This window comes from Musa acuminata, chromosome BXJ2-2 (assembly GCF_036884655.1).
Source record: "Musa acuminata AAA Group cultivar baxijiao chromosome BXJ2-2, Cavendish_Baxijiao_AAA, whole genome shotgun sequence".
Taxonomy (NCBI): domain Eukaryota; kingdom Viridiplantae; phylum Streptophyta; class Magnoliopsida; order Zingiberales; family Musaceae; genus Musa; species Musa acuminata.
Genome location: NC_088339.1, coordinates 30,707,060 through 30,724,238, shown reverse-complemented (window position 1 = coordinate 30,724,238; position 17,179 = coordinate 30,707,060). Strand labels below are relative to the sequence as shown.

General features: G+C 39.5%; 4 protein-coding genes across 7 annotated transcripts; 2 read left to right on the top strand and 2 right to left on the bottom strand.

Moving 5' to 3' along the window:
- The first annotated feature begins 257 nt into the window (after positions 1 to 257).
- LOC135583975 (small ribosomal subunit protein uS9c-like) lies at positions 258 to 4,557 on the top strand. 4 transcript variants are annotated; one of them, XM_065096701.1, is made up of 3 exons: positions 258 to 741; positions 3,350 to 3,683; positions 4,347 to 4,557. In XM_065096701.1, exons 1-2 carry the CDS (start codon positions 334 to 336, stop codon positions 3,635 to 3,637), a joined length of 696 nt encoding a protein of 231 aa, XP_064952773.1. In that variant the 5' UTR covers positions 258 to 333; the 3' UTR covers positions 3,638 to 3,683; positions 4,347 to 4,557. The 4 variants fall into 4 exon arrangements, with proteins under 4 accessions (XP_064952773.1, XP_064952772.1, XP_064952775.1 ...); XM_065096700.1 differs by having other exon boundaries at positions 260 to 741; positions 4,352 to 4,557; XM_065096703.1 differs by having other exon boundaries at positions 269 to 711.
- An 802-nt stretch (positions 4,558 to 5,359) lies between these two features.
- Positions 5,360 to 7,309, bottom strand: LOC103976221 (protein JINGUBANG-like). The gene has a single exon (XM_009391432.3). It carries the CDS (start codon positions 7,261 to 7,263, stop codon positions 5,824 to 5,826), a length of 1,440 nt encoding a protein of 479 aa, XP_009389707.3. The 5' UTR covers positions 7,264 to 7,309; the 3' UTR covers positions 5,360 to 5,823.
- Positions 7,310 to 8,353: 1,044 nt separating this feature from the next.
- LOC103975311 (cytochrome b6-f complex subunit 7, chloroplastic) lies at positions 8,354 to 9,108 on the bottom strand. The gene is made up of 2 exons (XM_009390243.3): positions 8,968 to 9,108; positions 8,354 to 8,885 (listed from the first exon to the last, which is right to left on the bottom strand). Exon 2 carries the CDS (start codon positions 8,860 to 8,862, stop codon positions 8,482 to 8,484), a length of 381 nt encoding a protein of 126 aa, XP_009388518.2. The 5' UTR covers positions 8,863 to 8,885; positions 8,968 to 9,108; the 3' UTR covers positions 8,354 to 8,481.
- Positions 9,109 to 14,046: 4,938 nt separating this feature from the next.
- LOC135605037 (LOB domain-containing protein 36-like) lies at positions 14,047 to 15,181 on the top strand. The gene has a single exon (XM_065094714.1). The coding sequence runs from the start codon at positions 14,271 to 14,273 to the stop codon at positions 15,171 to 15,173; it is 903 nt and encodes a 300-aa protein (XP_064950786.1). The 5' UTR covers positions 14,047 to 14,270; the 3' UTR covers positions 15,174 to 15,181.
- The last annotated feature ends 1,998 nt before the right edge of the window (positions 15,182 to 17,179 follow it).

The following is a 17,179-nucleotide window of genomic DNA, read 5'->3' as shown; positions in this document are numbered from 1 at the left end:
TATATATATGTGTATACATATACATATATATATATATGTGTATACATATACATATATATATATGTATATATATATATATATATATATATATATATATATATATATATATATATATATATATATATATATATATATGTAAATAGAGTTCTAAGCAACTAAATATAACGATTAAAGATGTCCGTTGCATCTTATATAACGGTATATAGAATGTTTCACCATAACCCCGAAATCGACGGTGAAGATATCAGCTGTTATCCACCAGCTTCTTCTCCCGGCTTAAAGCCTATCCACACTCTTATCCCTAGAAATGGTGAAGAGGAATAGTGAGTGCTAATGGCGACTACCTCGCTCTCCTCCCTCACCGTCGCCTTCTCCTCTCTATCCTTCTCTTCCCACGTCTCCTCTAGTAATAAGACCTTATACTCTCCTTGGATACGGCATCGTCGGACCGCCTCGCCCCTTCGGTGGAACTCTCCCACCGCGATCGCCTCCTCCACCACCTCCTTCCCCATCGCTGCCGTATCCGGCGGTGCGGCTGTCTCCGCCGAGGACTTCGAGGGGGTGAGCCTCGAGAAGTACGTGAAGTCCCGGCTTCCTGGCGGGTTCGCCGCGCAGAGGCTCATCGGGACCGGCCGGAGGAAGTGTGCCATCGCTCGCGTCGTTCTCCAAGAGGGAACTGGGAAGTTTGTCATCAATTACCGTGATGCTAAGGTTTGGAAGTTTTGCTCTCTTTCGCCTAAGGTCTGTGATATACTCGTAGAATTAGGCGCTTTCATCCTTATTCGAAATACAAAATTGCTATTAAAAAAAAAGATAAATAAAAAATTGCTTCTTTATGCTAATACTGCAAACAAGTAACGATTTTGGCAGTATGTTAGCTTTGATTTTGGGGATATTAGTTGTATCGGATCGGGATTTGAGTCTTGAGTCATTGTTCCCCATTGTGAAATTTCATTAAGCTAGAAGTGAAAACGGAGATAGGGTTGATATTAAATTTTATTTCTGCCTCCTAACTAGACTGAATGGAACCAAGATACTCCTTTTTCCTGTCTCAGGCAAATTTGTTGATGCTGGCAAACTGATTTACACGTGTTATTTCAGTTGTTATTGTCGTTTATCTTGAAACACAATTAGTGTCTCTTTGTGTTCATCAAATATAGAGGAGTTACTAGAATCTCAAGCATAACTCATGCCAACTCTGCACAGAAATGAGAAAAGAGTAGTGCTTTAAATGCACACGAGAAACTCAGACAAACGAGTCATGCAAAATGTGTCAGTGATCTAGGAGGAGTGATGCAATTCATTTACAGTCATTAGATTAACGGAATCGACAGTTAGGATTATCTGGGTATCCTTTTTGGGTTTCTCTTGTGGTTCCAGAAAACATTTCTCAGTGAGAAAAGCTGGCATAACAACCACCTAATAATCGTGCTAGTTATGTTTCTGCTAGCCCAAGATAATCATGTTCTACATAACAACCACCTTATGATGTGACAATCGAATGGTGTTTTCTATCGCAACCATGATAGCATCTTAGGGTCGTGCATGGCAAATGACATTGTACAACCCATGCCTCCTTTTTATCAGCAGAATTTTTTTTAAAATGAATGAATTCATCTAGTTAGTCTTTCATTTGGTTGCTAAGTTAATATGCTGATGTTGGTGATGTGAGGAAGGAGGAAAATATTTAAGGGTTTGTCCCAATCAATGTTTCAAAACATCAGTGCCAGTTTGATACTAGTTCTGCCTTGGAAGGATTGCTGATGTTTTTAAAGTTTATGCCTAGGGATTGCAACAAATGTGTAGAAGAAAATTCCACAGACATAGTATGAGTTTGGTATTGTTAGTTAACAATTGTATCCAAACATGTAGTAAGCTCTCAACATGCATATGATGATATGCATATATCCTACTATTAGAGATGTAATCTCAGCGGTACTTGTGGTGCCTATTCACTGCTTATGATAACAAATTGTCAAACACTATAGATATATAGGTTGGTCCAGTTGGAACATGGATTGTCTTCTTAGGCACTTGTTTTAAATGCAATGGATTTCGCTTTCTTCAGCTAGAATCTTTTTCGGAAAATTACTATATGATTTGATCATTGGACAGGATCCTGTTGATGGATACTCTGCCGTCCCTTCTAACCTTCCTTTTGCAAGTGGCCACATCATTCATGAAACTTGCATCAATACCTGAGACTTGTAGAATAAGGCCCAATTGGCTTTTTACTTGCAGCATGAATAATGGTCAAATTTGACCACAATATTTTGCACTAGGAGGGGCCTATTCTTGACCACTTGCTCCATGCCAGTGATCACCATGATGATTGTGAGTCAAACAACCTGAAGTTGAGTAGTCGAGCAAGATCCATCTCAGGCTATTTGGAGTGCCCCTCTCGCAGTTGATCGACCATCAACAGTGGTTAATGTGATCAACCCTATGTCATCTTGTGTCATGCTACGACCATCTTCCTTTGCACATGATTGTTAGGGCATAGTATGATCTACTGCTGCGAGCATATTCCATGTTTCACGTGCCTGTGATACGTTTGTGTCTTGAAAGGTTGGGTTATGCTATTTGAATCATTGAAATTAGAGATCCAACATCATAAATGTTATTTGGCTTTGCAAAAATAACCCGAATAAGCACATTAAAGAAATCCATATTAAATAATCTTACTATAGGATCCATACCAAAGAAGTTGAAAACAACTAAAGAACCAAACTATTAAAAATATCACTGATCTTTTGGTCTTCTGTCCTTGTTGTTTTTGACCCAATCAAATTGGTAGCTAATAATTTAGCAATGACAGTGTTACCAAGTCTAGTAAAGTATAGTAAACAACCTAGACAATTCAACCATGTCATGTCAAAAATAACTAGTTAACCATATCCCTCTTGTATTTTTGGATCAGTCAGTGTGCCCTATGTCTGCAGATATATCTTGCATGTACCAGATTACCACGACTTGGAAAGTTCCACATCATGTGTAACCGTGGTTCAAGAATTGAGACAAAAACAGTCTCTTTGTGTGAAGGTACAAGGTTGCACGTGTCTGATCCTCACAGATTGCACACTAGGTTAAGCCTCTTGCATTAATTTGTCCTTTTTGATGCACTTTAACATTAAGATGCAATGAATCAAGTGATGCCATTGGAACTTAATGTTAAGGTTTTTACTGTCTATGACTTAATGTGCTCTCTAAACTAGCACTATTGTTATTTAAGTTTCACATTCAGTATATTATAGTTCTTATTTTCTGTGAGTACTCGTCAGTGTTGAGCATTCTTATAGCTACAGAAGCTTTTTAACAACTTTACTAATAACTGGAATGAAATGTACAGGAATATTTACAGGGGAATCCTTTGTGGCTGCAATACATCAAAACTCCATTATTAACCTTAGGTTTTGAGAGCAGCTATGATGTCTTTGTCAAAGCTCAGGGGGGAGGACTCTCGGGTCAGGCCCAGGCAATTTCTCTGGGTATCGCACGTGCTTTGCTTAAAGTCAGTCAGAACCACAGGTCTCCTTTGAAGAAAGAAGGTCTCTTGACTAGAGACTCGAGAGTTGTTGAAAGGAAGAAAGTTGGTCTGAAGAAGGCTCGAAAAGCTCCTCAATATTCGAAGCGTTGAAGTATTAGCATTTTGATCAACTATCTGCTACTTGAACTTATTTCTTGTAAGTATTTTACTTATTCTTGCTTTCAGCTTCATGTGGTCTACTGTGTCAATTTTTTTTAGAAAAAATAGTTGACTAGCTTTAATATTATTTTTTTTATATTTTGGATTGAAGGCTAATTCCTTGTAACAAAAAGGATTTGTTTTTATAAAGCAGATAAATTTGATCAAAATAGATCTTTGAGGTTTAGCATTATTTGGACTTAAGAATAGATATCACACTTCTTACCTGGCTGCTGTCGGGAGATATTTATGCTTAACCTTTACAAGTCTAACATGTCATCTTTCATCTGGTTTTGACACTTATTTTTAAATTTTTTCATATCTAAACTTTGTTTCGTTCATCCTTCTGCTAACTGCAAAAGTATATCTTGGTTGATATATACGGAAACTATTCTTTTTTTTCCTGGATGCTTGAGTATATTCTGCTTTGTTCTTTTCACTGATGATAATTTTGACACTCAAAACTTCCCCAAAGGGAAGTTCCATTGGAAATTTCTTTTGAAATTCACACATCTAAATCAAGTTGGTGTTTTGTTGTAAATGGACTTGGTGGGGGAAAAAAAAGCGAAAAGATGACTGTGTCAGTCGCAACTGCACTCTAAAGGTTGTTCGAACTGATTATACTGGTTTGTTCCATATATTTGACTGTTATCTTTTCTAGTGCAGGTTTTTTAATATAATCCCAGCACACTCAGATGTTTCTTTTCGGTTTGCCTATTCTCTAACTTTGGTTGGAACACAAACTCTCTTGAGATAGGCTTCTCCTTACTTGAGCTGGGAAATGCATCTGGCTTTTATTTTCGATGGACCATGTGATGTAGTGAATTTCCATTATGCCCTAATTATTTGGGAATACATTATCATTCACAGCTTGTTGGTCTTTTTCTCTTTTGACTGTGTATGACAAGTTGGATTCTCTTGCTGCCATCCGTCCATGTTAACTATGTAAAATTTAAGCTTCCATGGAGGTTTATCCTTTCCAAAAAGGGTAAACAAAGAATTTTTTTTTTAAAATTGCTTTTACAATTGGATGTAGACCAGTTTATTTTATCTCAAAATGTGGTTGATAGACCCATCATGAAATTGGAATTATGTAAATCTTTGGTCCTTCACTTGGATGATCCTTTTTGTTTCCAAAGATCATTGGACAAAATAGGTTATCACAATGTTTCAGTTGATTACTTCACTAAGGTACTATTTGGTTGCTCATAAGTGAGCTACCATCAAGTTTACTTTGCATCAAGCTGTTCACTATCATTTTATTACTTGCAAGTAAATTATTTGCAGTATATATATTTGGCTAAAAGTTTATATTTCTCAAAGAATCTCACAAATGCATTATATTCAGATACCAAGGGCCCATGATTATTGGGCTTTCTCTTCTTAATTAGAGTTATCCATCAAGTTTTCTTTATGTATTCTCACAATTTGTATCTCACTATCGTCTACTTACAAGTGTCATGCCCACCTAAATATCAATTGGAGCCCTGCCCTGCAAACAAACTTTCCCCACCTACCTTCCCAAGTTGTGTGGATGAACACTGTCTCTCATTCTTCAACTCTGCTTTCCAACTGCTCATGCCTAATATCTGTTGTGCTTGATGTGGCATTTCTTGTGCAGGTAAACTTGTTCTCAATCATCCGCTCTCACAGGCTGGTTTAGTCCTTCCAAACTTGTCAAAGATCAAACTCAGTTCTCAAACCACAATAATTCTATACAAAAAGAAACCCACCATACAAAGTCTCATGGAAAACTATGTTTATCTGCCATCCCATCTTTCTAAACCCTCTTATGTCTCTTTTCCTTCCATGCTTAGACTTACCCGCCTCCGTTACGGATTCCAACTGTCGGGCAGGTTGCTGACACTGTTCCATAACCTTTCTGATGGGACCCAGTTATGGAGGTCTGTGATAGGGCCAGGCTGGAGGAGAGTGAGTTTTGGGTGGAACAACCGGGAAACGTCTTCTTTCTCCTGTAATTAGTATGTCGATGTTGTGCCGAGTAGCAGTACACGTGGCCACCGGTATCAGGGTGTTGTCCCGCAGCGGCCAGCACACCCGTGCAAGGGCGACCGCCGTGATGGATAGCCGGCGCTCTCCCGCACGTGCCGTGGAGCTCCACGCGGCGCCTCGGGGGATCACCTCCGGTCCGCCACGTGCCATATCTTGATAGACTTGTCCAGGCTCCCGCTGTATACCACGTACCGCCGGCCGGCCGCCCTGTCTTCCTGCCCCTGCTCCTCGGCTTCCGCTTCCACGGCCAGGCACTTGATTGGCCCTGCGTGACCGGAGAGGACGGCGACGGCACCGTGCGCCCCGCTGCTTTCGTCTCTCCGCCACACGCGCACCGTTTTGTCCGCCGATCCGCTCGCCACAATGCTCCCGGCGGCCGCGAGGCAGAGAACCGCCATCCTGTGCCCCCGCAGCGCCCCGCCGCTGGCCAGCGATCCTCCTCTTCCTTCCCGCTGCCAGTGGTTCACCACCCCGTCGGACGATCCGCAGTACACGAACCACGCGGCCGTCACCACCGCGGTCACGGCGCTGTCTTGCCGTAGCAGTGTCTGCACCGCCACGTGCCTGGTGGCGAAGGCGCCTCCGACCTTGCCCCCCGCTGCCACCTCCCGTCGCCACGCCTTCACCGTCCCGTCCGCTGACCCCGTGAACACCAGGCCGTCGAACCCGGCGGCCACTGCGTTGACGGCGTCGTCGTGCGCGTTGAACGACTCGAGGCACTTGGAGTCTGACATCCGCCACACCTTGACGGTCTTGTCCCAAGAGCCGGAGTAGAGTATCCCGGAATCTTCCTCCAGGCTGAGGCACGAGACGGCGTCGAAATGGCGGAGCCACACGGCGGTCCTGTGCCGCCTCGCCTCGACGTAGTTGGAGGGTTTGATGGAGCTCATGAGGAAGTCCGCGAGAGTGGGGAGAGTGCCGACCCGCTTATTGACGGAGGAATCCTTGGAAGAGGTACGCCACACCCGGATCTTACCGTCCTGGTGGCCGGTGAATACTCTGTTCCCGGCGATGACGATGGCCTTGACGAGGCCGCTGCTGGACCTGAAGCTGGAGAACTCTTGCCAGCCCTTCCAGACACGGATGTTCCGGTTGTCGGATCCGGCGTACAAAAGATCGCCAGCGGCGGCGAGGGAGTATACGTGGCCTTCTTGGCAGACGAGGGAGCCCACGAGGCCGGTGGTGATGGCGGCGGCGGTGGGGAGATCAGGAGGGAGCTGTTGCACCCAGGGGGAATTTGGGAATGGGGAGGAGCCAGTCGCCGGGTGACATGGGGAGACATTGCGAGGGAAGGTCCCGGTGCTCGTCAAGAAGCGGGCGGCGCCTTCGCCGGTGGCGGGACGGGGCTCGTCAACGGAAGGGTTAGTACGTAGGAGGTCGAGGAGCTTGGAGGAGCGCAGAGGACTTGCACGAGCTCCCTTTTTAGCTCCCATGATCAATGTAGATCGAGAACAAATACTGACGCAAAAGTACAAAACGTTGGAAGCGAAGAAGAAGGTGGTGGAAAGAGGTCGCTCATAAAGCAAAGAAGCACAAAGGCCATATCGTGCCTTTATATCCCCCATCTATCCATAGTAGTACAGAAACTTACTTACATATTCCTCAAAGTTATTGATTGAAGTATATAGCATGCCATCATTAATTTTGTTGTAGAAGCAATGTTTTCTTGATAAACGATTTTTGATGAAATATTTTGATTACTTTCAAAGAGTAATAAGTAGATTTAATAATCTCCCACAAAGGAAATGATCAGCACACACCTATGTCTTCAAAGTTAATACGAAGAGTTTGATGCTTATATGTCAGTGATATCCATAGCATATGCTTTCACCATTAATTGCGTAGTCAAGTAGGTTGGTTTCTTTCTTGCCCGATTGCTGAAGCTGATGGCAAGAAGGTTGCTAAGAGGACAATATCAATCAAAGACATGCATTCTGTCTTCCACAAACAAAGGTGAGCTTAGCAGCTGGCGATGCAACACAGCCGAAAGCCAGTGGCCACTGAGTTGCACAGTGTCTCAAGAACTGTGAGGTCACTGCTCCATCTTCTTTTTATGATCACTGCGTTCTTTTCTCTTTCTTGGCCTAACTTCTTAATCCTATCCTGACTCATAATTTTAGATGCCTGAGATAACAATGACATTATCTATACTCCTTATTTTGCTTGCTTCCTACAAGAAATCCTCTAAAGTGGCTGAAAGCAGATCGTAGCTAGACGGACCTCCTTGTGATCGTGATCCGTAATTTTGGATGCATGATTGCATATACATGTTTGATGATGTCTATTTGGCGATTTTGTGACAGCATATTTGTTGTGTACTCGTGTTCTTGGGGTTCCACGATGGAGAGAGGCTGTGGAATTGTCCTATATGAATTGACCAATAGGTAAGGCGTAGAGGTTTCGTGCATGAAGTTGATCGATAGTTTCGTGCAAAGAACTGACCAACCACGTTGAGTTTCCTTTTGTGCTCTGATGAGCGGAGGATTGGTTTTCACCATTTCTTAAAGGAATCTAATTTCTCTTTTAAGGACAATAACACTATCTGAAGCAAGCAGTCCTGCATGTTCGTGATTCTTCAGATAATGAACTCTTTATCTTGACAGGAAATTTATAGAATCGATGCACTGTTGCTAATCTCTCTTAGAGGACTTGGAATCAAGAAATTGCCGGCAATATAGATTAGCCAAATTACCATCTTGAATCGAGTTCATATCAGCCAATACCAGAAATGGCAGAGTTCCGCCACCTGACGAAGAAGGAACTTACAAGCAACCACTACTTGCCTACGACTCTGATTCCTCCACCCACGCCTCCACCCGCAGAAGCACGAACCCGACCGCGACGCCGACCAGCACCAGGCCGTTCATGATCGCGGCGATCCGGAAGATCTCCTCCGCTGCGTTGCAGGTGGAGGACAACGCTCCACCCCTGCTCTTCGTCTTCCCCTTGGGTGGCGCCCTCAGAGAGCTCAGAACCTTGGCGAAGGAAGCGGCGGTGCATGCCGGGAGGCCCAGGGACGACACGTTGTTGTTGGCTTTGAGCCCTCCGAAGCTGTTCATGCCTTGCATGTATTTCACACTGTGCTTCCTCCTCATCGAGGAGTTGAGGTTGGAGCATGACACGGCCGCCGCTGCAGGGACTGCTGCTGCAGAGATTGCTGCCATTGGTTGGTGTGAGAACCCACACTCTGTATACAAAACAAAGTCACGCACAGGTTAGTGCTGATAGGATACTACCGCAGGCACAATGGCAAAGGAAGTGGTCATCACCTGTGTTGTGCTGTGGGTTCAGTGATGGAAGAGTTGCAGTGGTGGAGGGGAGAGGGGAGAGTTTTGTATGAGAAGGGAAAGGAGACGAGAAGAGGATAAGGTGGAGGAGAAGATGACTGGCTGCCAATCAAACTATATCCTTAGCTGCTATTGCTGGCCAAGAGAAAGTGAGGTCCAAAAAATGATCCAAATTGCTTGGTGAAGGGCCACTTCTTTTATGAGCCCAAATTGATCCTCATCCCCATCAAATTTCCAGCCATGGTTAATCATACAATATCATCCTATTTCATATCAAACTCATGATTTGTTTTTGTTGGGTCTAAACATAGGTGGGCTTAGATTGATTGATCCTAAATTTAATTTATTAAAAAATAAAGAAAATAAGGAGGAGAGAGAAAGTTTGGTTTTGAGGCTTTTGCTAGTGATCAAACGGTTAAACTTCTTGATCTAAATTTTATGTGAAGAATCTTTATAATAAGCTCTATAATCCTAATGGTGCCGATCTACAGTTTATCTTTTATGATATGTTTTTCTACTATACTCGCTTGATAAGACCTTTTTTTTTTCATGAAATCTATAGCTATCGTTGAGTTATTTGTTTTTGATGTTATTATGATTCTCTAGTTATTCTAAAGAAGATTTATTATAAATCTATTATCATTATTGGAAGTTTGAAGTAGATTACGGTCTTATGGTTTTTTTCATATTGAGTTTTTTATGTAAAAAATTTGATGTCTCACTTTGTGATTAAATCATTGTTCTACTATTTATGTTGCTCTAGTTAATATTTATTTTTGGTAATAAGTTGATATTTTGATGAGGAATCCATTTTGATACATAAAAAAAAATAAATTATTCTACTATGATAGTTTTTCCAAGTGTATCAATTGTATGAAATGATTAAGCTCCACTCACCTATAGTGTATATACATGTTAAGTATTAGAATGCATGTGTTTTGTGTTGCAACCATACACCTCAATGACCTATCAATCAACTCATAAAATAAATGAAAACCTTTATACATATGTCTATAAAAAAATTAAATAAATTGTACATGTATATATTAATATTGAGTTATATGTTATGGTACATGCACTTGGAACCATATTATAAATTAGTTGAAGCATAAGGATTATTATGTTAAAGGAGGGATTAGAATTATGAGCATGATCACATGGATTAGAAGGATTGCTCAACAAGTAGAAAATACGCGTTTATGGAATACTTTCTTTGGGTTCTAATTGTAAGTTCACATCCTTCTATATACTATAACATTAATAAAGGATAAACGAGAGAGACGAATATTAATATATATTCACACAATATATTTATGTGGAACTATAGCTTCATCTTCCCTTATCACTAATAATTATATTTCGCACGTTATACTTTATCATATAATAGCATTTCTTACCTTATCATTAAAATTTGTGATGAAGACTTTAATGCAAAAGTTAGAATAACTTGATTTCTATTATATACGAAATGAAAATGCTTTGAATATAAAAAATATATAATTAGTTATTTATTTTGAAAAAAAATCATCTATTATATACGAGACTAAAAACCATTAACCAATGAAGAGAGAGAAAGAAAAGAACAAAAAAATAAAATAAATAACGAGTCAAGAAGATGAGGAAACACAAATAATATTATCTCGTAATAGGATGGAGACCACGATCAATGATGACTAATGAAAGGCATAAGAATATCTTCATTGAAGTAATAAAAAAGGTAACAGGAAAAAGGTAGGATTACTTTTATAAAAGAAGTAAAAAAAAAAGCTACAAATTAGCCTAAGAAATCACAAACCTATATGAACAAATTCTCAGAAAAAATCTATAATTTTGGGTTTTTTTTGACAGAGCATCCCAAGTTTCGAAAATTCTGAAATAATACTCTTTCTTCTGCAACCTTATCCTTTTACCTCCAAACAACTAAGTCACTATTTTTTTTTCACTCAAAATAAGGTTTCAATGTTAGACCGACTCACAATTGATTTAGTAAGGATGAGAAAACATACACAGTTGTTGAGCCTCAGAGCTCGATGTATATTGTACGGTTTAACTCTGTCTTTTGTTAGTTTGAGCATTGAATCTTGAAGAACACAAACGTCATATAAGTAAATTATTATTTTTATTATGTTTTGATCGATTAATAGTTATTTATATATGATAAAATGAGTTTGTTGAAAGCATAAAATCTATAATATACTATATTAAACGTGGAGAATAGAATACGTAAGATAAGTAATTAGGAGAGTTCCTCCCACCAATGACATCTCCTAAAGAATTCTACTTTAAATAGATTTATCTAATTATAAAGGATCATATAATCCAATTAGTTATATTATATATATCTTATCTAATTATAAATAATCATCAAATCTAACGCTTTTTCAAAAGCTGATTGATGTTCTTATTGAGATGAGCAATGAATCTAGAAACTACCATAATCAATTTTACCATGGAAAAAACATTACAAGAAAACTCTTACATTTTAGTAGAAACGAGAAAAATTAAAGAGAATAAGAAAAGCAAACTATTAAGAAGGTGAATAATCCTTAAAAATACTTTGAAAAATATTCTATTAAAAATATCAAGATATTGGAAGGATGGTTTGGTTGAAATGAAAAAAAATGAAGAAAATTAAAGAAAAACCACAGACTAGCCATACACTGAATATATCTGAAATAGATAGAAAATATTCTATAAATTCAAGTTTTGTTATAGAAGTCCATTTGATTGGAATTAAAAGCTTTCCTCCTAATTTTAAAGGATTTGAATGAGATTAATAATCTAATTTTAAAGTCAGACCAAAATCAAGTTATTGGATACCACTTTTTTGACCAAATTTTTACCATAACTTTAGAACATATTTAAAAGTTCAAATGCTAAAAATTATTAGATAAATGCATCATATTTTCATAAAAAATAAGAAAATTATAAAAAAAATAAAAAAATGGGAACTATATATATTCTGAATAAATCACAAAAATATCAAGACAATTCTCTAAATTAGAATAGTTGTTATAGAGATTCATCTGGTCGTAATTTAAAGTTATCTTTAATAAGGTTAATATACTGATTTTGAGATCAAACCAGAATTAAGATATCGAATACCAATAATTAACTTATTTGGACCAAATATTTACCATAACCTTAGGACATATTACAAGCTCAAATGTCAAAAATAAATAAATAAATAATATTATTATTTTAATTGGAAAAGTGTTATAGAGGTTCATTTGGTTACAATTGACAGTTATTTAAATTTTAAAATATTTGGATTATTCCTTGAGATCGATACTTTAATTTCAGATCAAACTAAAATTATGGTATCAGATACTTTAGAACATATTTAGAAGCTTAAATATCAAAAATATTATATAAATACATCAAATTTTGATAGAAATGTAAAATTATAATAAAAATTTTAAAACCCATAGATTGTGTAGATTTTAAAAAATAGAAAAAAATATCAAACAATTTTTTTTTAATTAGTAAATGTTGAAAAAATATGGAGAAAATAAAAAAGGGTAAACTATTAATATGTTGAATAAATTAGATAAATAAAAAATAAAATCACTAAATTAGAAAATATCTTATACATGTCCATATGGGTATAATGTAAATCTTTTATGAAGATTTCAAATGATTTGGACTCCCTCTCATATGTGATATCTTATTTTTTATTTTACCTCAAAAACAGAGTCTCATATATCAAGAGTTGACTTTTCTAGGTTAAATTTTTGCTATGGGTTGTTCATCTATTTAGATGCTCAAATGTTAAAGAACAATTAGATGGATTTATACTATTTTGCTTGAAATAAAAAAAATATTAAGAAAATAAAAAATAATATAATATTTTTATTTGAATAAATAAAAAAATAAAAAATCTAAATTAGAGAAAAAGGTTTGATGTCTATATAGGTGCAATACAAGCCTTTCATTAAGATTTCAAATGATTTAGACTCCTCTTGTAAGTGATACTTTGTTTTTTATTTCACCCTAACAATAAGATATCCGAGGATATAGTATACATTATTAAAAATTGATTCATGTTTAACCCGTTTATTTTCGCGTTGAAGTTAATATCAACACAATTGATTCAACAAGAATATTTATCATTTAAAAAAGGCAGAGTTTTATTTTTGAAACTTAGGAGGCTATGACAAAAAAAAAACATATATATATATATATATATATATATATATATATATATATATATATATATATATATATATATATATATATATATATATATATATATATATATATATATATAAAGCGAAGAACACACGTCCATGGCAACCAGCAAACAGATAGGACTGCCGTACACGTACGCACAGGGTGCAACATTCATTGCATTCACATCGCCTCTTGTACAGTCTTCTTTTCTTTCCGGCAGTGAACACGAATCATTTTGGCATCCACGATTTACCACTCCATTAATCTTACCATCATATATCTTTCTCATAAATAACACCAATCTTGCATAAACTAATACCACGATGATGCCGACGTACCGACGATGGAAAACAAACAAAGAATTACAAGAAATAAACAAACGTAGGAAGTATTTTTCTTGTTAATTATTACTGTCATTTCTTCCTTATCTTGAAGCTCCATCATCTTCTTGTAGGCTTCTTTTGGGATCTGAACCTTCTCCCTCCTCCTCACATCCTTCCTATCGAAGCGGGCAAATGAAGGCGACGAGCTTTTAGTTTCTTCTTCGTCTTCTTCACTCTCTTTCTCCCTTTTTTTGCCTTCTGAGGCTTAGCTCTTGTGCGTCTCTTGTTTGGCTGTTCAATGGAAGAGACATATATGGTATATCAGATCTACTGATATCTCCGATCACCGTCTTCTTTCCTACTCTGTAGAAGACAAGTCGAGGGAGACCGGAGGGGATCTAAAAGCTTTGTTCGGGAAGATCTCGTCCTTTTTCTCTTTCCTATTTCTCCCCTTATCATCGAGCCTTTCGGACTGCGACGTGCTTCCACTCGAAGAGGTGGTGGAGGAGGAGGCGGAGGAGACATGTTATGCTTTGTTCCGACTTAGAGCAGGTCATGAAAGCCGGAAAGGTAGTCTGTCAGATCTCTGTCTTCTGAAGCGCCCTGAAGTTGTCTTTCCTGAAACCCTAATTCTATTATTAGAGTGCCTTGTTCTTGTTTTGGTGCAATTATTAGTAGCAATTAATGACCGGAAGAGGCTGACAGGCATTTCGACCTTCAAGATTTGTGAACCAGTTTCTTTTCTCCGATCAGGCTTTCCTCTTTTAACAAGGACAAGGAGAGGAGTGGATGTCATCGAACGCGCCGTGCGGGGCCTGCAAGTTCCTGCGGCGAAAGTGCACGCCGAATTGCTTGTTTGCACCATACTTTCCGACGGATCAGGTGACGAACTTCGTGTATGTGCACCGCATGTTTGGGGCAAGCAAATTGGCGCGCATGCTCGGTGACCTGAACCCCGCGCAGCGACAGGATGCCGTCAATACGCTGGTCTATGAAGCGGAGGCGCGGCTCCGCGAGCCCGTTTATGGCTGTGCGGGCTACATCTGCCTTCTCCAACAGAGGCTCGAGCGAATCCAGAATGAACTCTACAACGTCGAGAAAGAGCTTGCCACCTACATCGACCCTGCTGCCTTCGATCCCTTCCTCCCCCCTCCCCACCACCAGCATCAGGACCAACACGGCCACCACCACCGCCAAGGGTTCTATCCTTCGTCCACAGCGACCTACGGCGTCCTGGGAATGGGGACCATTGCGGGGCTTGGTGTTGCCGCACCCGGCACATCGCACTACCCGCAGATCTTGATACCTGAACAGGCGCAGCAGCAGCAGCCGCAGCCGCCGCGGATAGTGGAGGCGCAACAAATGGCCATGGCTGCTTTGGCTGCAGCGAGAGAGCAAGACATGCTGAGGAGCTTCGAGCAGCAGCAAGAACTGGCCAGATTCAATTCCGAGTTTCTGGACAGTGGTCAGGGCTATAATAAGATCGATTATGGCACCATGGTGTCTGCAATGCCGGCGGGGTCGTCCTGTGAGCTCCCGCTGGTTCCGGCGCAGCCATTCGAGTTGTCATTTGCTGTGCATCCTCAGCACTACCCCGAACAGCAACCCCAGCAGCAGCAGTGGCAGACACAGACGCAGCACCATAGAGACCAGAGCCATTACGGGAGGAGTGACATCGGTCCGTCATATTGAAAGAACGAAAGAAGCATTCAAATATATCCCTTTTAACTCCTGGCAAAAATCAGAGATCTCTCTTCCTTCTCAGATGTATAGAATTCTCCTCTCTCTCTCTCTCTCTCTCTCTCTCTCTCTCTCTCTCTCTCTATATATATATATATATATATATAGTAACTTAAATTGTATTTTCCTTTCCACTCATCCCAACATGTAAATCTGGACGTTCCTAAAGCTTGGACTTCTTGAAGCATTTTCGAGTTCACAAGCAATGTAGTAAAGACTGCAGCGCTATGCAGAAGCCTCGGATATACCCTAACATGCACCTAGTCTACGTTTCTTTCAATGTTTCCCTTGGCATTACATGAGATGACACTTCAATTCTCTCACAGGTCGATCTGGTTTGCTGACCTCTACGGGGTGCTCAAGAATAGGAGAGAGACATAGCCTCAGATATAGCATGCAAAGTCTACCAAGAAAAGAGAAGAAGCAAAAGGAATGATGCAGAGATTGTTGTGCAGATGTAGCAGTCATAAGCAGCGGTAGGTGTAGCAGATATAAATTCAGAACCAACCCTCTATCATCTATTATCTATTTTTCTGACCATCAAATCACCTCATCTTTCGCTGCAACCTTCTGACCACCTTCCTGCCCTCATCTTCCTTCACCCCCACCTTGGCTTTTTACCCTTTTTGATTTCCTTTTCTTTGCTTGTGTTCTGAGTGCCTGTGGGAGTAATCAGTACTGTACGTAGAGAAAGGTTAATAAGTGTCTATAATTCATCGGTCTTCTGACCAAAAATTTACCCTTATAATGATGCTTAATGCATGAAAGTGAAGGGCTTTGGAAGTTGGAATCATGTAATAATTTGGGATCGCGTTTGGCTTGTGGTTTGCGTTCCTCATAAAAGCCAAACCTAATCCTTCCTTTTCCTCCGCATGGATTTAGGTAAAAACTGCAGCCGTCCTCTCACTTGCAGCAAACAAAGATACTACAAAATAGTGACAGGCGGCAGTACCTCCCCCGAAAGCTCTCTCCTCCTATTGCATTGACTTTTTCGCCATGGAAATCTATGCTAAGCCATCAACTGAACTGAGTTAGCTACGTAGCCTCGATACTGAAAGTTACTGATCGTGGACATGCTCCCAACGTATGCACTGCACTTGCATGTGAACTTGGAAGAGAGCTTTTAATGCCGATCTGCTGGCGACTCAACATGGTGAGCTTTTCTTTGTTTGTTTAAGCTGATAAAAGGGTTCAGCTCATGTGGATCGCCCACTTTTTAATCCATGCAAGGTAACCGAGGCTACGGTGCATGTGAAGTGGGGGGAGGGTTGCAGAACGCTTTGGGAGGAGGTTGGAAAGAGTGCACAAGTAATAAAGAGAGGTCAATCTAGCAAATGGGTTTTGCCCAAAGACTTTGGGTAGATCAACTCAAAACAGTTGAGGGTTTGTAGCTGGTGAATATTAATGTAAATTTGGATCAAATCTAACCATACTCTCTATGAGTTATGATGATTTGCCATGTAGATATGTAAGAAAGAAGAGACCCTTTTTTATGGAGAATTGAAGGCGAATGAATTATCATGCAGTTGTTAATGTTCCACAAATTTTTTTGAAAGAAACATGAAAGAATTTTTTCTTTTTAGGATAAAGATAACCATCAATGTGAATAAACCAAGAACTCAGGAAGAACAGAATACTAAGAAATCCAAATATAACATAAAAAAATGTCATCAAGAGCTAAAATTATGTTGGTTTAACAGGTCTTTTTTTATCTTTCTAGAATTAAAAAGAGAGTGAGATTGGCCGTCTACGTGATACATACAGAATTGTGGGGTGGTTGACTTGTATGAGAATGCGCCAAATCTCACAATATAAATAGAACCACGTCGACTGGCCATGAAGAATTGCGACTATAATGCATGATTTATATAACCTCTGCTTCTACCAAAGTCAAAATTAAAAGGCAAAAATATGATAGCTTTTGCGTTGCATAGTTGTGGATTAGTGCATGAGAGTCA

Coding starts and splice junctions, on each gene's coding strand:
- LOC103976221 (XM_009391432.3), bottom strand. CDS start 7,263: ATGGGGGATATAAAGGCACGATATGGCCTTTGTGCTTCTTTGCTTTAT.
- LOC135583975 (XM_065096701.1), top strand. CDS start 334: ATGGCGACTACCTCGCTCTCCTCCCTCACCGTCGCCTTCTCCTCTCTA. Junction 742..3,349: donor TTTGCTCTCTTTCGCCTAAG/GTCTGTGATATA, acceptor TGAAATGTACAG/GAATATTTACAGGGGAATCC.
- LOC135605037 (XM_065094714.1), top strand. CDS start 14,271: ATGTCATCGAACGCGCCGTGCGGGGCCTGCAAGTTCCTGCGGCGAAAG.
- LOC103975311 (XM_009390243.3), bottom strand. CDS start 8,862: ATGGCAGCAATCTCTGCAGCAGCAGTCCCTGCAGCGGCGGCCGTGTCA.